The sequence below is a fragment of the Canis aureus genome, chromosome 25 (assembly GCF_053574225.1).
Source record: "Canis aureus isolate CA01 chromosome 25, VMU_Caureus_v.1.0, whole genome shotgun sequence".
NCBI classification, from domain to species: Eukaryota; Metazoa; Chordata; class Mammalia; order Carnivora; family Canidae; genus Canis; species Canis aureus.
This window is the reverse complement of record NC_135635.1, coordinates 15,180,269-15,201,706: the sequence shown is the minus strand read 5'-3', so window position 1 is coordinate 15,201,706 and position 21,438 is coordinate 15,180,269. Positions and strand designations below refer to the sequence as shown.

The 21,438-nt window shown below is 37.4% G+C and overlaps 1 protein-coding gene across 1 annotated transcript in view; it reads right to left on the bottom strand.

Annotated features, from left to right (window-relative positions):
• Positions 1-279: 279 nt before the first annotated feature.
• CPNE8 (copine 8) overlaps positions 280-21,438 on the bottom strand; it is a 320,247-nt gene continuing 299,088 nt past the window's right edge. Inside the window, exon 20 of the mRNA XM_077870491.1 lies at positions 280-2,788. Coding sequence (XP_077726617.1) covers positions 2,759-2,788 — 30 coding nt within the window. The 3' untranslated portion in view covers positions 280-2,758. The remainder of the gene's footprint in view (positions 2,789-21,438) is intronic.

Below are 21,438 nucleotides of genomic sequence, written 5' to 3'. Positions count from 1 at the left end.
CCTTTGTCTCTGCCTCTCTCTCTATCTGTGTCTCTCATAAATAAATAAATAAATAAATAAATAAATAAATAAATAAATAAATCTGTTAGAGGAGAAAGCCTCTTTCCCTCTTCTCCTCTTCTGAAAGTTACCATTTGGAAGTACGTCTTGTCCTTCTTTGTGTCTTTACTCAGAACTAGGGTGAATAGAATATGGTGTGTGTGTATGTGTATGTGTGCAAAGATAATGAAGAAATCATAAAAGATGAATGTGTGTGCATGTATACATATATTTGGAATTAATTCTTAGAGCAAAAACATATAGAAGGCAATAAAATATGTTGAGTAGATAAATGACAACATCATCATAACTATGTTTTTAAAAAGTCAACAGCTACACCACATAACATGCATAGAGTATCATCCTGAAGTCAAGAGCTCTGGTAATACATGTAGGAAATGATGGTTGCATGAAATAATTATTTAGAAGTAAATTCAACCAAAACTTGAGATGGTTAGAAGGACGTAGAAAGATTGTAATATTATATACATTTGTAAAAATGAGTCTATAGCTATGGCTTATAGAAGATAACCACAGTGATTAGGTGTGCAATTTCTTTTCAAGCAATGGGAAAGATTTCTTGGCAAAATGCAAGGGGTTTTCTAGCCCTGGTGTTAATATCTACTCCCAAATGTTGTCTTGGCATTCCATAGACTTCCACACCACTTGTTTCATATTGGCAAAGTATATCTGTCCTTGGATTGATAAAATACATCACATCACAAGCTACTATCATTTTGGGTGAATGCTAAACACTTTACACATGGATTTATTAATGTCATGTGTAATTTAAGCCAAGCTTACAATACAGTATTTCAGAAAGCAATGATTCAAGTTCCTGCCATCAAGTAACTTATTGACCATAGGAAGATTTAGACTTACATGTTTTTGTTAAATCATTCAACTAATATTAACAATTGTGCTGGAATGCCTGGGTGGCTTAGTGGTTGAGTGTCTGCCTTTGGCTCAGAATATGGCCCCAGGGTCCTGGCATTGAGTCCTGCATCTGGCTCCCCATGGGGAGACTGCTTCTCCCTCTGCCAATGTCTCTGCCTTTCTCTGTGTCTCTCATAAATAAATAAATAAAAATTTAAATAATTGATAATAATAATAATAATAATAATAATAATAATAATAATAATAAAAACACAATTGTCCCTTGCTAGATACAAGAAATTCACCAAGGAAAGGGATGTGATTTCTGGGCAATGGGGATTGCAACTGAATGGAAGTACTTAAGCATCAGTCACTTCCTGGTTTGGTTCCAAATGTGAGGCTATAATTTTATAAATTCCACCAGGGCAAACATCAAAGTAAGAAAATAGAAATAATTTTAAAATGGCTTCCTTACTCTCTAGGGGCTCCTGGTTGGCTCAGTTGGTTGAGCATCTGACTCTTGATTTTGGCTGAGGTCATAATCTCTAATCTCTGGGTTGTGAGATGGAGCTCCAAGTCAGGCTCCCTGCTCAGGGAGGAGTCTGCTTGAGATTCTCTCTCTCCTTCTCCCTCTACCCCTTATTTGCTTATATCTCCAAATAAATAAAAAAGAAAATTTTAAAAAATAAATAAAATACCTTCCCCATTCTCTTTACTATGCCTGAGAGACAGAGAACCTTAAAAATTGCCATGTTTGAAGGCATAGTATAACATAGTATAAGCATTCTAATGCAGTTGTAAAATACAAGTGTTTTTTTTTTTACTAAAGATGATTTCAAAATATTCAGAAACGTGAATATATATTAAAAGAATTTTTCTTACTTCAAAAGTGGCCATTGTGCCCACAGCAATTAGGTATATGCATTGCAGACTGCCAGCAAAATGTGAAAACTATCTAAACATATAGAATTGGATATTATGATGACATTCACTAAAATGGGATTTTAACCGGTAATCTAGGCCTTCTGCAAATACTATAACTGAGGTATACCCTATTTCATGTGGCAGAGCCAATACAAAATTTCAGATCACTTGGCCAGCATTCTGCTTGTACCATTGACTTTGTTATTTTTCTCATAAATCCCCTTTGCTCTATGGCTTCCCAAGTCTAAAATATTCATTAGTATGGTATTTATGACAATGACTGAAGTATTTAGAGCATGACGGATTTAATGCATTTTTTCACAGACACTCCCTACTAAAATATCTCAGCCATTTTTTTTTCTTTTCTTTTTTTTTAAGACTTTATTTATTTATTCATGAGAGACACACAGAGAGAGGCAGAGACATAGGCAGAGGGAGAACCAGGCTCCCTGCACGGAGCCTGATGCGAGACTCAATCCTAGGACTTCTGGGATCACGCCCTGGGCCAAAGGCAGATGCTCAACCACTAAGCCACCCAAGTGCCCCAGTATCTCAGCCATTTTAGATGAAGCATCCTGTTGTGTGTGTTTTGTTTATCACTGCAGGGCCACATTTGTGAGGAGAGCAACCCTATAAAGCAGGGCCGACCATGTACTGAGATCTGGTAGGGAGAGTAGTAGAAAAATCACTTAATGTTACTCCACAAAGTTTAGGGACTAAATACCCCTCCCCAATAAAACCAGATGCTAGCAAATAAAGGAGAACTCTTCATATAGGTCCACTTAACCCATCTGTCCATACTTTTAACTCCAAAAGAGCAATGATACACAAGTTCCAGGAGAGGATTTTTTGGTGAAGAATGGGAAGACAAGCTGATGCCCAGAGTCTCCAGGTAATAAGGGAAATCCGTATGCCTCAGTTATACCAACAACGTTGTAGAAGAATCATACTGCAAAAAAAAAAAAAAAAAAGAATCATAATGCATGATTTCACTTACACTATTCACTCTTTCCCACATGGGAGTTCTCCTTTGGAGAATGGAATATCCACAGACATTCCCAAGGGAATTCCCATGGTCATCATATTACCTTCTTAATTGTTTACTTGTACCGTTTGTACTTGCTGCTGTGGAAACGGTATGCCCTGTCTGCTTACCAAAGGTGAACCCTTCTGCCCACTAATATCCACAGAAAGTCTAATCATTCTAAAGGAATGGCACTGTGTCCTTTAGCTACAAAAGCCATTGCAATAATGTCTTTTCAACATGGAAGCCATAGACATTGGCATTCTGTAGCAGATGCTCCACATTTTCCATATTTTAGCAGCCCCTAGTCCCCTACCATCCCACTCCCCTTTTTTTGACATTCACTTAAGTTTCAAATGTCAGTCCAAACAAGCTAATCCAGGAGATGACCTATGTGACAAACATTATGTTTCCTCAAAACCTCCCCTCCACTCTTAACCATTATCCTTTCTTTGATCCACACTGGTGTATGGTGTAACTCAACCCACTCATCAGGTTTCAGCATAAATTTAATTGTCCTAGGGAAGTATTCTCTGATTTACTTCTCTAAACTCTAAATTTTATTCTCTGATTTACTTCTTTTTTTTTATGATTTACTTCTTTAGAGCCCACCCCCACCCCCCTCATATTAGGCTTCCATAGTATTCTTTTTTTGTTCTTTTTTAAGATTTTATTTATTTACTCATGAGAGACACAGAGAGAGAGAGAGAGAGAGAGAGGCAGAGACACAGGCAGAGGGAGAAGCAGGCTCCATGCAGGGAGCCTGACGTGGGACTCGATTCTGGGTCTCCAGGATCATGCCCTGGGCCGAAGGCAGGCGCTAAACCGCTGAGCCACACAGGGATCCCCAACTTCCATAGTATTCTTTGAAACATTTACTTCATTTTCTATTTTCTCTAGGGGTAGATATCATGGTCTTTTGTGCGTAGCACAAAGCCTGGAACACCGCACACAATTGGTACTCAATACATATTTGTTGAACAAATAAGCTCTATGACCAGAAAGACTTGATTCCTCCTGTAACTGCATCTCTGCCTATAACATCTCCCGAACAGTCCCTCCGATGCTCCCAGACTTGCCTGAAATCTGGCATGAACACAGTATAAACTCAAGGCTTTTGCTACGTGAGATTTTGTAAGTAAATCCATATTTCAAATCTCACAGGAGATTTCCTTTCTAAAAGATCATGTTATAACCAGGAAGGGCAGGCAAAAAACATACAAAGACACAACCTCAAAAAAATTGAACTTTTTGTTTGATGTCTTTGATTGGGGTAAATGGAGGAACTTTTAGGGAACCAGACCTGGAGGATCTGAACAAATAAGAAAGAGACGAGAAGAGGAAAACTACAACAAATGACTCAATCAACTCAGCAGGTGTTGTCAAGAAACCAGTTGGGCGCTAGCCACTGAGGTAGAACAGATGACTCACACCCTTCAGGGGGTCACAGTTTGTAACCTGTAGATCCATGAACCTATTTTAAGAAAATGCAGCTGCATGCAACTCTGCTGTACAGCTGCCACCGCAGGGACACCTGCTGAAGTGAGAGGAAGATGTTTCTTTTTATCAAGGCAACAGAAACATGGTGTCACTTGTCCACTTACCTCCATGCTGTTGTTTTTCTCACTAACTCCCTCAACAAACATTTATTTAACATTCACTGGGGCCGGAGTCTGTGCTACGTGAAATGAAGTAATAAGACACAGTTTCTTTTTGGTTTCTTGTCCGTATTTCTTTTCCATAGAAAAAGCAATGCTGATGTAGATTCATATTAGAATAATATTCGGTGTCCTCTGCTTTGCTTATGTACTGTTTATAGCTATCAGCAGAACTTCTAGGTGAGTCCCTACTCTCTCAGGCCTCTTCCGGATGTCGCAGAGGAATAGAAGGAAATTTATGATCCCTGTCCTCCAGGAACTTGAGCAAAGTTAAGAAACAGGATACAATTATTTAAAAAGAGACCTTTATCCCTTTTTCTATTTCTCATTTCTGCAAATCTAATCTTGAAAATCCTTCTCTCTCTCTCTCCCTCTCTCTCTCTCTCCTAAGAGGCTGAGTGGGCAGTTACATCAGAAAAATCTACTTCAATATTCCTTTGTTCTTTTTTGGTGGCAATTTTTATTTCACTGGGAGTCTTAGCAGTGTCAGCAGTGTCAGGTTTTTACCCCCTACCAACCTGAACAAATTGACCCTTTCACTCATCATCTCTGCCTCCTTCAACTCTCTTCCTTTCATTGATTGCTGGTTTTGCAAGCTTCAAGAACGACCTTTCTAGCAAGCTGCCTACAGTGAATCATACCAGTTCTGATCTTTTGAGAGCAACTGGGTCTTCACAAATGTTTATTAATAATGGTTTCACTCAAAAAAAAAAAAAAAAAAAAAAGGAGAGCTCCTGGTTTTTATTTCTTCTCAGTCTGGAGCTTCCCCTTCTCATTCGGCTAGAGTCAATTGAATAAACAAGGCTCATGCGTATTTATTATTTTGCTAAGAAAAGCAGGACGTTCAGTCATGAGTGTTGCTGGAATCTCAGGGAATTGCACTTTTCAGGTTGAGGCAGGATGGCTTTGTGATGGATCGTTCCCTGGGCCCTTCCAACTCTACTTTCTGCTGTTTCTCTTTCTCCAGCCCATTGCATGCTGCTCTTCATCTTGCAGGATGTCTGACATTTTAAGAGTCAAGACAAAAGCAGTTAAACAAAGGCGGAGCTGGGGAAAGAAATGGTTCATTCAAGTAGATCGGCATGTTCCTGGAGATGTGACAAGCTAGTTACTGATTCATGTGTCAGACACTGTCCCTACCTCACCTTATTTAGTCCTCATAAAAGCTATATGAAATACATGCATTTCACCAACGTGAGACTGAGACTGAGGCTCGAAATAGTTAAATAACTTCCCCAAAGTCCCACGATTACCAGGGAGTAGAGCTCAGAGGGCGCTTGCAGTCGCTCCCTGTCCTCTGAGTTCATATGAGCTGCTGCACATCCAGGGAGCTCTAGCCAAAGTGCACTGTTGCTATGTCTTGCCTTTTCTTTCTCTCAGCTGATCTCTGAACTGTGGATGCTGTCACTTTTCTATCCCAAGAAATTGCTTCAATTCCTGACACACTGTGAGTGCTCAATAATATGTATGGAGAGCATAAACTACTGAATGCACCTGTTTGCCTCGCCTGCCGCAGACTGTAACAATCAGACTAATATAAAGGAGGCTTTTTTAGTAATGAAGTACTCTACAGTGTAACATTGACATTGGTAGCTGTTTTAGTTTTACTACTAGGTTTGTCTTTTGAAATAAAATCCCGTATTTTACTAATTTTTGTGTCTTCTACACTGCCCAGCTGGATCCTAAGAGTTGGAAGCATTTGATAAATATTAGTTCACTGAATGAATTTAGGATGATTTGTAAAAGTAAGACATGAAAAAGCCCATGGCAAGCATTTGGCTTTTAAAAGATCATTCTGGCAAAACGGAAGGCTATTTGGGAGGAGGTAGGGGTAAACATAATGGGGAGACTAGATCGGAAGCTATAGAGGATAAGTTATGAAGTCTTGACCCCCCAAAGATGTCAAAGATGTTGAAGCAATGTCTTTTTATACAACTGCCTAAACTCCCAAGGTATGCAATAAAAATGTAGAGGAATCAGAACAATAATCATTAACAGGTCTGGAGGGACTGAATACTTTTCACTTGGTCATAAGCGAATTTAAGTAATATTTTAAAAAACGATGTCCTAAAAAAGACCTGAGAACAATATTTTTAAGATAGGTATTTTGGCTTGAAAGCTTTTGCAAAAAATAGACTATCCTAATTAGTGTTCAATTGTGCAACAGTAAGTGGGAATGGCAGGTTGTACCTTTCCCTTTAGGATAAAGCTCCTCTGGGGCCTTCCCATCTGCTTCTGCTTTGGTTTGAAGCAATTTCTCTATTTCAATCTGTATATGGGTTCTACTTTCATTTCATGTTTCACTTGCCTCATGAACGAAGAAAATGCCAAATCTTAGAACTGAGAAATGAGATGCCGTAATGATAGTTCTGCTTCTTATGTTGTCATAGTGTTCTAAATATTGAAGAAGAGGATCCAGCTAAAAATCATTTTCCAGGTATTGATGTTAATATTGCTATTAAAGAAAGTGCCAAAGTCCTTGCATATCATTCCACAGTTGGCAAACTGATCTACCATATGGTTTCAGAATATCTTCTTGACTATATCACAAGGAATATAAGTCTTTTTTAAATTTTGTTTATTTATTCATGAGAGACAGAGAGAGAGGCAGAGACACAGGCAGAGAGAAGCAGGCCCCATGCAGGGAGCCCGATGTGGGACTCCATCCTGGGACTCCAGGATCACACCCTGGGCCAAAGGCAGGAGGTCAACTGCTAAGCCACCCAGGCATCCCAATATAAGTCTTTTTAAACACAAAAGGGCTTGAATATTTTGAAGTATAAATTATATGGACCCCTAAAAGTGAAAAAATATGCCCACATGCCACAATTATTGCTTATAATTCAGGAAATTTGTCTTAAAGAAAAAGGCAAAAAGGCACCAGGATGATGAGAAAAAGAGATTCAAATAATAAAGAGGGTAGAAAATTAAGGAGAGGAATGAGATTTGGCTGTGTCCAATGTATTTTTATATGCACATACCTATGTGCTTTCATATAATAATGCTCATCTGACAGAAAAATATCTGGCAAATGTGTTTTATATGAGTTGACTTTTTTAGTGGATGGCTAGCAAAACAAGAACAAAGCAAAATGAAACAAAATAAAAATTGAGAGAGAGAGAGATCTAGAAGCTCAGTAAGCAGAATCACAAGGTTTCTTCACAATATGGACTGAATAAAAATTCTCATCTTCTTGGAAGAAAACTGATGCTCACTGTATTTGAGGCAGTTGCCAAGAGTCACACATTACCAGAACTGGACCATAAATGCATGTTTTGTACCATTTCAGCCATGGCTCTTTACTCAATGTATTTTGCCTTTTGAGGGAGGCAGAGTAGCCTACTAGGAAAATCACTCATCTGGGAGATTAAAACAAACAAACAAACAAACAAACAAACAAACAAAACGGACAACTTATACTGAGGCTTGGTTCTTCCCCTGATTAAATGGATAACCACCTTGAGAAAATCCTTTGAATTTTCAGGACTTCAGCTTCCTTGCATAAGTAGACTACCTACAGTGACAAAGTACTAGGTAGGATGCGAGATCGTTTTGAAATGGTGATTTGCTTCAAAAGGAACTTTAATTTTCAAGACTGCAAACTGACATCTTGTAATCCTTGGTGCATCCCTCTAATACAGATGTAGAGAATTCCACCCCCAGTGATAAAATGCAGAAGGCTCTACGGGAATGAAAAAAATCACTTCTTTCTGTTTCATTTACACTCCATTCACTCTTTTGCTGAATAAAAGCCTCCCTTGTGTTAGTGGAAACTTGTTAATCAAAATATACTGAGGAGGTAAGGGAGAAATCACTGGAAAACTCAGAGTACCTCAAACTTCACCTCCTCCCAAATAAATGCAGTGTCTTTGTGCCTGTTTCAGCCTTCTCTGCCTACTTTCATCTCCTAAAAAAATGTTTATCCAATGTTCTTAGAAGGCCCTGTCATCCTGTACTTCTCTCTCTGCCCCCCAAGTCAAACCATACTATTTTGCTTTCATGAATTTGGGTTTAACTACTTCTTTCCCTGGAAGAAGGGCATGCTTTTAACCACGTCCCCTGTGATGCCTTTACCTCCAGAGCATCCAAACTCCCTTTATTTCATGAGTGAGCCTTTTAAATGGTTCTGACTGACCTGCTTGCCCTCAGCCATTCTCATCCTTGTGGACTTCTCACCGAGCTAGAGCTGTATGCCTGGTAAATTCAAATCCCAATCCTTCTCATGATCTAAGAAGCCTTTGTCTGATCAGTATTTATCAGACCAGAGCTCTGAAACTCTAACTTCATCTGCTTTCCTTTCCTTTCCACCATCCATAAACTTTGAACAGAATCTCATGATTCTTGAACATCAGATTTCTCCATGACTCCATGCCCTTGTCCATATTATTTTACATGCACTTCTTCTCTTCCACCTTTCTAGAAAGTTTCCCTTGACTTTCCCGACCCATTATTCACTCTTTAACTTGGACTATCAATATTCTTCAACCTTCCCTTTCATGCCCTACTTATTTTTACCCTGAAGTATAATTCACACAGCAGAAAATTCACCATTTTAATGCGTATGCTTCAGCGACCTTTAGTATATTCATTAGCTTGTGCAAGCATCATCACTATTTCATTCCAGAACATTTTCATCATCTCCAAAAGAAATCCCATGCCCATTAGCAGTTATTCTCCATTTCCCCTTCTATTCAACCGCTGATCTATTTCTGTCTCTGTGGATTTTGCCTATTGTAAACATTTCATATAAATGGAATCATACAATATATGACCTTTAGTATCTGGCTTCTTTCACTTAGCATGATACTAGCAGGTTCATCTGTGCTGTAGCACCTATCAGTATTTCATTCCCTTTATGGCTGAATAATATACATTGCAACGATAGGCCACATTGTATTTATTCATTAGTTTATAGACATGTGGGTTGTTATACATCTTATACCTATTTTCAAATCAATTTAATTTGTTTTATTTATATTACAACAAAGCTTCTAGTAGGTTCTAATAAGCACCTTTATTCTTGAGCCATGCTAGTCAGAGGAAACCTTTTTTAACCTCCTGAGATCAAGCCCCTCATAGAGCTCAGCATTAGGCTCCTTGCTCATTGAGGAGCCTGCTTCTTTCTCCCTCTGCCTGTCACGCACCCCTGCTTGTGTGCTTTCTCTATATATCAAATAAATAAATAAAATATTTTTTATTTCCACATATGAGTGAAATTTTATGGTATTTGTGTTTCTCTAACTTATTTTGCTTAGCATAATACTCTCTAGCTCCATCCACGTTGCTGCAAATGGCAAGATTCCATTCTTTTTTTAGGTCTGAGTAATATTCCATTGTGTGTGTGTGTGTGTGTGACCTCTTTATCCATTCATTAGGCATTGAGCACTTGGGCTGTTTCCATAATCTGGCTATTGTAGATAATGCTGCTATAAATATCAGGGTGCATTTATCCCTTTGAATTAGTACTTTTGTATTCTTTGGATAAATACCTACTAATGCAATTGCTGGGTCATAGGGTAGTTCTATTCTTAACTTCTTGAGGAAACTCCATACTATTTTCCAAAGTGGCTTTACCAGTTTGCATTCCCACCAACAGTGAAAGAAGGCTCCCCTTTCTCCACATCCTCACCAACACCTGTTGGTGTTCTTGTGTGGTTGATTTTGGCCATTCTGTGAGGTGATATCTCACTATAGTTTTAATTTGTATTTCCCTGATGAAGGATATTGGAGCTTCTTTTCATATATTTGTTGGCCATCTGTATGTCTTCTTTGGGAAAATGTCTATTCATGTCTTCTGCCCATTTTCAACTGGATTATTTTTTTAGAACTTTGTCTTAATCCCTGTCCTTTCTCTTATTATTTTTCTTAAGAAATAAAATGATGTCTGGTTTCATGGATGCATTCGCTTTCTGAGATATTTTTCCTACTTGTTACTTTTAGTTTCTATACTTCTGGACTTTTCTCATATCTCTATTAATCCTTAGCTATCCGTTCATGACAATAATAAGGAAGACATGAGGTAATATTATCAATTCCATTTTAGGGGGGAAGGGAACATTTCTCTTGAATGATACCATGGTCCAGCTATAATCTTGATTGACTATTCTTTGAGTCTAAAATACAGCCATCATCTTGTGATTTTTACCAATTTTTGATTATACATCCTCATCAACCTTTTGTGATGTCTTTCTCATTCTTATTTTATTCTTTCATTTTATAAGAACATATTGATAGTGCTTCCTGAAAAAGATGTGTAAGAGGTAATTTTTTGTGTGTGATATTGTACAGAGGAAAATAGTGTTTTTCTGCATTTACACTTGATTGGTGGTTTGCCTGCATATAAAATTCCAAATTAAATTGTTTTCTGAATTATAAAAACAATGATTAATTTCATATTAGCTTCCACTGTTACTGCTAAGAATTGCAAAATCACCCTGATTCCAAATTACCTGTTAAGTTAACGACCCTCCCCCATCTTTGGAAACCTGTAGCATCATCTATTTGTTCCCAGAATTCTTAGATTTTCATGTTATGTGTATGGTTGTAAGTCTATTTCACCATGCGTGTTGATGGACCCTTTAAATCTGAAAAATTGTGCCTTTACGGTTTGCAGTTTTTTCTTAAATTCATTAAATTTCATTGGTTGTATCTGCCCCTAGGTTTCTCAAATTTTGAGTATCCTGAGTCAATTCTATAATTTACTTCTACAAAATTTTCATTTTTAATTTAATTCTATTGATATTTTAATTTTTAAATGTAAACAACAAAAAGAGGAGAGGAGTTGAGACGAGAAAAAGAGCTAGAAAGCTGATGGACAAATAGTAATTGGTTTGTGATCCTGGAGAAAGCTAATAATTAATAAGAATTGATAAAAGGCAAATCCACCCCAATTTATGCTGAAAAATTCCTTCCAAATCTTAAGAATCAGCAGCACCTGGTCTTGATGTGTGAAAAGGGAAGAAACTACAATAAGGAAAATTGTTTGAATACTTAAATCCCCAGATCCTCTTTCCAAAATAACTAATGTTCCTGATTTTCATTGATTTATTGTTTGTTTGTTTCACAGTTACATGCTGTCTCATATCTCTCAAGGTGGTTTGTGTCTTTGTGTTGCTTGTTTCTACTTCTTTGTTTTGGTCCATCTCTTTCATATTAATGCCTTCCTCAAACATTGGACAATCTCTGTTTATATGCTCATATTTAAGAATGTGGGACAAAAATGCTCTTTGGAAGTCTCTGGGTTGGAGCCTTGTCAGCTATGTTTTTCATCGTAGGAAGATTAGACTGGCTTGTTTATTTATGAAATCTTGATGTAAATATTTTCAAGTCTTTTCCATTAGAATGATCATATTCCCTAAAAATGACTTTTCCAAATGTTCTGTCAAACAGGAATAAACAAATATATCTACCAGTGTTCTTGCAGTTGAGTTGAAAAAGTAATCTGGGTCTCCAAATGTAGTCTGCACACATTCTCCTAAAACCCGTTTTAATAGTACAGAACACAAGACATTGATTGTGCTTGGTATCACCAAGTCCAAAAACAACCAACAAACAAAACCCTCTACCCTCCAAAGAAAGAAAGTATTCAGTGTGAGAAATCTGGCTGTGTGAAGGGTAGGGAAGAGATCTGACCATTCTTAAATTGTTAAGTAGTACACCCTATTTACCCTCTCCCTTATTTCCTCTCTTAGTGGAAACCAGTGTCACTGGTTAATAATATTTCCACTATTTTTTTTCTTTTTTCTTTTTTTTTTAGTACTTAGGGGATTCTTGCCATAAACTAATTGAATCTTGGCCTAGAAATCTCTATTAAGTTCCTTTCTTAGATGTGCTAGTGAATTACCATTTGTTTATTGTTTTCCAGCTTCCAGAATTTTTTCTACTATTTTCTCTTTTCTTATTCTCCCATTACCTTTGATTTACTAAGAAAAAAAAAAAACAATTTCTGTATTTATAATGGCATTTTTGAATGGAGAAAATTAGATTTGTGTGTTTTCAATTAGCCTGTTTATAAGATGTTCCTGTTGGTTTCAACATGCACTTCAGTGGCTGCTATGACTTTTCTTTACATTTTTTTTTTTAAGTAGGCTGCACACTCAGCATGGACCCCAGTGCAATGCTTGAACTCATGACCCTGAAATCAGGACATCAGCTAAGATCAAGATTCAGATACTTAACCAACTGAGTCACCCAGGTACCCCATCCTTATGCCCTTTTATATTTCCTCCTCCTTCCTTCCCTCTCATCCTCTAGATGAATTATGAAATACTTTATCACTATGCATTAATTTACATTTTCTAGAATTTTATATAAATGGAATCACATAATATTTGTTCTTCTTGCCTGTCTTCTTTTATTCAATACAATTATTTTGAGATCTACCCATGCCATTGACTGTATCAATAGTGTAATAATTTTTATTGCAGAATAAGATTCCATTTATATATTAAATACATTGTATTACAATGTATAAATACAATTGCTTATACCTTCAACTGTGAGTGAGCATTCTTGTTGTTTACAATTAAAGCTGTTACTACAAATAAGGCTGTTATGATTGTTCCTGCACAAGTCTTTTTATGGCTATGTGCCCTCACAGACTTTGTATAAATGTCTAGCAATGGAACCAGTAGATTGTATAGTAAGCAGTATGTTTAACTCTTAACAAACTGATAAATTATTTTCCAAAGTGACTTAATCATTTTATATTGTCACCAGAAATTTACAAGGATCCCAGAAACTTCCTATTCCATTCTTGACAAAACTTGCTACGTCCAGTCCCTTCAATTTTAGACATTCTAATAAGAGTATAATAAGGGCTGCCTGGGTGGCTCAGACGATTAAGCATCTGCCTTTAGCTCAGGTCATGATCTCTGGGTTCTGGGATGCAGGCTCCTGGCTCAGACGGGAAACTGCTTCTCCCTCTACCTCTCCCCACTGCTCATACTCTCTCTCTCAAATGAATAAATAAAATATTTTTTAAAAAGAGTGTAATGATATTATTTTATATTTCCCTAAAGACTAACAGTGTTGATTGAACATCTTTTCATGTGCTTATCATCTGTGTATCTTCTTTGATGAATTTTTTGTTCAAATTTTTTTTTCATTTCTTATTGGATTGTTTGCTCTCCTGAGTTTCAAAAGTCCTTTATATATTTTAGATTCAAAATCTCTGTCAAATATGTGATTTGCAAATATTTTATTCTAGTGTGTGGGTTTCTTTTCATGATTTTAGCAGTATCTTCCAAATGATGGCAACTAATTGTGAATGAACTCTCATTTATCATTTTTTCCTCTGTGGATCATACTTTTGGCATTGTATCTAAAAAATTATTGCCCAACTCAAGGTTATAAAGGGTTTTCTATGCTTTCTTTACATTTTTTATATTTTTTATCTTGCAGATTTTCATCTATTTTTAGTTAATTTTGATGTCAATGTGGTTTTTGTTCTGAGTGTATATTTGGAATGTCTTTTCTCTTCTATGATAATAGTTTTCTGTCATAACTACAAACACACTGCCTTGGCTATTAAAGCTTTATAATATATCTTGAAATCAAGCAGAATTAGGGATGCCTGTGTGGATCAGTGGTTGAGCATCTGCCTTTGGCTCAAGGAATTATCCCGGGGTCCTGTAACCGAGTCCCATATTGGGCTCCCCTCAAGAAGTCTGCTTCTCCCTCTGCCTATGTCTCTGCCTCTCTTTGTGTTTCTCATAAATAAATAAATAAAATCTTTAAAAAAAGAGAGAGAAAGAAATCAAGCAGAATTAATCTTCCAGCTTTGCTCTTCTTTTTCAAACTTGTTTGAACTCTTCTTAGTCATTTACATTTCCAAGTAAGTTTGCAGTTATTGCATCAATTTCTCCAAAAAACCAAACCAAACTAAACAAACAACAACAACCAAGAAAACCCTGCTGGACTTTGTATTGAGATAGTTGAATCTAGATCATTTAAAGAGAACTGAGATCTTCATGATATTATTTTTCCTCTCAGAACACAGTATATCTCTTCATTTACTTAGTCTTCTTTCATTTCTCTAAGGAATATTTGTAATATTCCATGTCTTGGTCTTTCATATTTTTGTCAGATTTATCTCTTAGTATTTCACATTTTCATGTTATTATAACAATGTTTTCATTCATTTTTGATTATTTGTTTTGTATACAGAAATACAAGTGATATTTGCCTATTTATCTTCTATCTTGAAACTCTGCTATATCCAAATTTGCCATATAGCCAATCATGTTATTTATAAGTCCGTTTTACTTCTTCCCTTCTGATCTGAAGGTTTTGTTGTTGTTGTTGTTGTTGTTGTTTGGTCTTGCTAGTTGAAGTCACTAGGAATCTCCAGTATAATACTTGCAGTAAAATGTTAAACAGAAAATGTTAGTTGCTGATATTGAAGGAAAAATATTCAGTCTCTCATCGTTAAGTACAATGTTCATGTTAGGTTTTCCATAGATGGCCCTTATCAAGTTAAAGAAGTTCCTTTCTACTCATGCTTTTTGCTGAGAATTTTCACTGAGTATAGAATTCTAGGTTGAAACTGTTTTTCATTTTAGTGCTTCAGAATTCCTGCTCCCCTGTCTTCTTGCTTGCAGTGTTTTTGATAGGAAATCTGCTACCAGCCTTGATTCATCTACTTGTGTCTCCTGCCCCCACCATCCACTCAGCTGCCTTTAAAATCTCTTATCACAATGTTTGAATAATTTGGTTATGTATGATGTGCCCTAATACATTCTTTTTTTTTCATGTTTCCTTGTTTTCAGTGAGCTTTTTGAATTATCTACTTTCTGGTTTTCATTAAATTCAGAAACATTTTAACCATTATTTTGTCAAATATTCTTCTGTGCCCACTTTTCTTTCTTCTTTAGAAACTCAAATTACATTTATATTAGGTTGCTTGAAGTTGCCCTCCAGTTCAATGGTGTTCTGTTCACTTAGTTTTAAATCTCTTTCCTCTCTATGTTTCATTTTAGAGACTTTGTATCGCTCTGCATTAGAAACCTTTTCTCTGCATTTGTTCTGCATCATCTAATCTGTCACTAACTCCATCCAATACATTTTTATGGCACAATTTAGAAGTTCAGTTTGATTTTTTTATATCTGCTATGCCTTTCTCTACTTAATTTTTAGTATATAGAATAGTCATGATAGCTATTTTTTGCCCTTTTTTTATTGAAGTTCGATTTGCCAACATATAGTATAACACCCAGTCTCATCCCATCAAGTGCCCTCCTCAGTGCCTGTCACCCAGTTAGCCCATACCCCTGCCCACCTCCCCTTCCTCTAACCTTTGTTCATTTCCCAGAGTTAGGAATCTCTCATGTTTTGTTACCCTCTCTAATTTTTCCCACTCATCTTCCCTCTTTTCCCTTGTAATCCCTTTAACTATTTCTTATATGGAAGGAATCTCAATGTCCTTTGACAGATGAATGGATAAAGAAGATGTGATCTATATATACAATGGAATATACTCAGCCATTAGAAAGGACAAATACCCACCATTTGCTTCAATGTGGATGGAACTGGAGGGTATTATGCTGAGTGAAGTAAGTCAATCGGAGAAGTACAATCATCATATGGTTTCACTCATATGGGGAAGATAGCCATTTTAATATCCTTTTCTGGGTCAGCTTCAATCAATTAAGTTTTTATCCTAATTATGAATTGTAATTTCCTGCTTCTTTGCATGATTGATGTATTAATCAGGGGTTCTCTAGAAAAACAGAATCCCACACATACACATTTATACATATATATTTATACACACATATACATTAATACATGTATATACATATATGTAAGTGTATATATATCACACACATATAAATTGAACATATATGATGTTTTGTAAGGAATCAGTTTATATACTTATGGAGGCTGACAAGTCCTCAGATTTGCAGTTAACAATCTGGAGACTAGGTAGAGCCAATGATGTAGTTCCAGTCCAAGTCTGAAGGCCTGAGACCCAGGAAAGCCAATGGTGGATTTCTAGTCCAAAAATCAGCAGACTTGAGACCCAGGGAAATCTAGTGTTTCAGTTTGAGTTCAAAAGCAGGGGGAGAAATGGTGTGTCAGTTTGAAGACAGTGAAATAGGAATTCCATCTTATTCAGGGGAAGATCACCATTTTTGTTCCATTCAGGTCTTCAACCAACTGGATGAGAACCACCTACATTAGGGATGGCAATCTGCTCTACTCAGTCCATTAACTTAAATGTTAAACTCATCCATAACACCCCCATTCAGAATAATCTTTGACCAAATACTTGGGCATCCTGTGGCCCAGTCGAGTTGACACACAAATTGATCATCACAAGTCCACATCTTGTCAGCTTGGCAGCCATATACATCTTAAGCCATACTTAGTCTCCAAACAAAGACAGTAATAAGATCATAATTCCATCTAACCTGATACGACTATCCTGAGAGCATCAAAATATACTAACCCCTTTCCCATGAGAGAGTTAAGGTCCTTGAGTGATGTTCACCCTTCTCTTTGATATACTATAACTTAAATCCTATTTTGTAAGGTTAACAATAGTTAAATACTGCAATGTGAAGTCAATACACTTATGTTATATCATAAGGGAATCAGATAGGGAAGAAAGATATTGCCATATATGTACACACACACACAAAAGTATTTATAACAAAATTAGGAGGTTTTGTAGCTGGTCCTGTGGTCATAGCTGGTATTTATGACTACCTTCTTCCACCACTCAGTCTACATTTCCTTTGCCTTCAGCAAACACTTCATCTAGTCATGGTTCTTTACTTGGTGGGTTGATCCAAAGCTTCATTCCTAAAGGATCTGGGTCACTAGTAGTTCTGTCTCAATGGGTTGTTATAGTTTTCCTTTGACCTTAATCACAGGGCATAGTGATGCTAAGACATTCCTTAAGGAGTCTCCTATATTCCAGACACATTCTTCCCTACCTCCATTGTGGAGTAGCAGTCCAATATTCTTTTTTTATTGAGGATCGATCCCCTAGCCAGCACAGTGACTCCCTACTTTGCCATTTGATTCAGAAGCATAAGGATCCCAAAGCAGTGGAGTGGAATCTTGACTTCCAAATCAATGAAATAATTATTGTATCTCCTAGTAGAAGCATCTCCCTTTGGAACTAAGATCTCTAGGATAGCAGAACATAAGGTCACAAGAATAGGAAGCAAAAGTTTTGCTGGTATAACACTAGAGATATAGTGATGCCACTCCCATTTTCATCCCTTAATTCCTGGACCTGTACATCCTGGCTGTAGGAGAAATGGTACCATATATTGGATGCTGATTCAGAAAATATACAGCCTTCTGGAGAGCCTTGCCTCTGAGCTTTAAGGTATTGCTGGCACTATGCCTGAGTCTTTGAAAGGCCATTCCATCATTCTATCAAGCCAGCTGCTTCCCATGGTAAGTTAACCAGGGAATTCCATGAACATGGGCCCTTGCCTCACTTTGTTTGCTATGAAGTGAGTTCTTTTGATCAGAAGTAGTGTTGTGTGGAATACCATGATAATAGATAAGACATCTGCAGATGGTAGTTTAGGCAGAAACATTGCCTGTAGAGAAGGCAAATCTATATCCAGAGTACATATTTGTCTATTTCAGTAAGAACAAATTATTGCCCCTTCTATGATGGACGTAATCCAGTGTAGCCAGCCTGCCACAAAGTAGCTGACTAATCAGCCTGGGAAATGGTGTCATACTAAGGACTCAGCATTGGTCTCTGCAATTGGCAGGTTGGGCACTCAGTAAAGGCCATAGCCAGGTCAACCTTGGTGAATAGAAGTCTATGTTGTTGAGTCCATGAGTAACTATCATTCTGGCTACTATGGCCACTTTGTTCATGAGCCAAATGGATGATAACAGAGGTGGCTGGGGGGATCCCTGGGTGGCGCAGCGGTTTGGCGCCTGCCTTTGGCCCAGGGCGCGATCCTGGAGACCCGGGATCGAATCCCACGTCGGGCTCCCGGTGCATGGAGCCTGCTTCTCCCTCTGCCTGTGTCTCTGCCTCTCTCTCTCTCTCTCTCTCTGTGACTATCATAAATAAATAAAAAAAAAAAATTAAAAAAAAAATTAAAAAAAAAAAAAAACAGAGGTGGCTGGGGAAAGAGGTTTCTGAGAATATGTAGAAAAGGCCATCCTATCCACTTGACTACTAAAATCCTCCTCTACCAGAACTACTTATTGGTGAGTATTCCCATGGGACAATTTATTTTTTACCCATTCAGAGAACTGTATCCACATGTTTCTTACCCAAATTTCCTTGCTACTAATTTTTCATTCATAGTTTTTCTGAGTCCCTGACCATCCAGCCAGACCATTGGCCATAGCCGATTAATCAGTATATAATTGCACATCCGGTCATTTCTTCTAAGCAAAGTGACACAACCAAGTGCACTGCAACAAGTTGAAGGATTTCCCTTTACCACTGTCCTTCCAAGTTATCCTAAAAAGGGGCTGTAATCATGTAGCTGTCTACTTTTGGGTGGTACCTGCATATCATGCAGAACCATTTGTAAACCAGGGTCAGAGAGTCTTCTCTTCTTTGCTCAACTGATCATAGGAACTCCAATGAGGCCATGGGCGCAGAGTATAGCAGGAAAGGGAAGAGAGGGCAGTATAGCAAGAGAGGAGACCATGGGTATCTGGGCCATATAGTCACTACCTGGGTAAACTTGCAATAATCCACTGTCATTCTCCAGGATACATCTTTTACACAGCCCAAATAGGCAAGTTGAATGAGAATAGAGTGGGAATTACCACTGCTGCATCTTTCAAGTCCTTGGTGATGGCATTAATCTCTGGATACCTCCAGGAATATGGTATTGCTTTTGGTTTAGTATTTTCCTAGGTAGAAGTGGTTCTAGTGGGTTCTACTTGACCTTTCCTACCTAGTAGCACTCACTCCACAGGTCATAGAATCCATATGGGGATTATCCCAGCTGCTGAGCATGTCCATTCCAATTATGCATTTGGAACTGAGGATGATTGGTGCTCTCTTTACTACTAGAAATGTAGTCATTCATATATTTAAATTTAATCAGATTAGAAAGCTAAATTCAGAAACTCAGACCAATTCAGAAAAGTCATCCTTAAAATTCTGTTCCCCTGGAATCATATTAAGTACCAAAATATATGTAACTCAGGGTTCTCCAGGGAAATGTAATCAATGCAACACACACACATACACACACACACACACACACACACATGTTATATATATTTGTTATATATATTTGTATATAGACATATAAATATTTGTTATAAAGAATTGGTTTATGTGATTATAGAGGCTGACAAGTCCTAAGATCTCCACTCAGCAATATGCAGACCTAGGAGAGTAGATGCTGTAATTATAGTCTGAAGTTCAGAAAGCTCAAAACCAAAAAGAACAAAGTTTTTAGCATAAATCTGAAGGCAGGAAAAAAAATGTCCCATTTCCTCTTATTCATGGGGAAGGTCGGCCTTTTTGTTCAATGCAGGCCTTCAACTGATTGGACTAGGCCCACTCACATTAGAAAGGGCAAACTTTCTAAACTGCTTTACTCTGTCTATTTCAGTGTTAAACTCACCCCAAAACATTCTAATGGACACACTCAGAATAATCTTTACTGAATATCTGGGCACCCTTGGCCCAGTCAAGTTGACCCATAAAATTGTAGACATTGTCAATTTAAACTTGCTGTCTGCTTGATATTTTTAATTCCTATAAATGCTCATAGGAATATTTCATCTGGGATGCAGGTACATTACTTGGAAAATAACCTCTGCAGTTGGTTTTAAGACTTCTTTGGCACTACACTACTTGGAGTAGTATTTAGACTGGGTTTAATTACACTATGTCATTGTTCTATGGACTCTACCAAGCCTGCATAAATCACACAGTTTTTCCTTCTCTTCCTGGTGAGAGCATACACTTTTTTATTTTGTTTGGGAACTAGGCATTATCACCTCCAATCTTTTGTGATGATTCTTTCCCTGTCCTCAGGTAATTGCCTAAACATACATGCCGACTAGTTGCTTGCTTAACACTTGAGATAGACCATCTGCTGATCTCTGGAGTTCTCTCTCTATGCAGTTCTCTATGCTCCAGTGTCCTGTCTTAAGTAAATCTAACTATCCTTTTCTCCCAGACTCTCAGCTTTGTAAAATTTGGGTAATCCACCAGGTTGACTTGGGTTCCCTCTCCTTGGACCACGGCAGAAAAAGGCTTTCAATCAGTAAACAGGGGAAATCATGGATCTCACTTCATTTTCCTCCACCAATCAGGGATTGCTGTTGTTTTCTGTTTGATACCTTGAAAATCATTTTTTCATATATTTTATGTGGGTTTTTTTTTTTTTTTTTGGTCATTTCAGATGGAAGGGTAAATACAGTTCCCATTACTTCATCTTGATTGGAAGTAGAAATCGCTTCTGTATTTATCTTATTTTGTCATTTTATATGGGTTTCTATCCCGTAGCTTGTGGGTACATAAAGAAGAAAATCAATGCTAACCACCTAATAGTAGTCAACAAGTAATATATTGTTAATCAATGTCCAGAATAGTTTTAAGAACATCACATGCGTTAATGCGTTTAATCCTCACAACCACCCTATGAAGTGTCTACTATTAGTCCAATTTTAGAGACAGAAATACCAGAACACAGAGTGACAACGTAACTTGCCAAAGGCTTCACCAGCTAGAACATGGTAGAGCAGGAATGTGAATCCAGACTCTCTTAACATTCATGCAATATCTCTTCTTCAGAGCAGAGGCTCTCAAACCTGCCTATGTGCCAAATTCCCCTCAGAAACTTTCAAAGAGACAGAGTCCCTGGGGTGCCTTTACAAAATTACTGAACCAGAGTCTACAGGAGTCAGACTCAGAAGTCTGTAATTTTAAAGAGCACACAAGATAACACTAATATA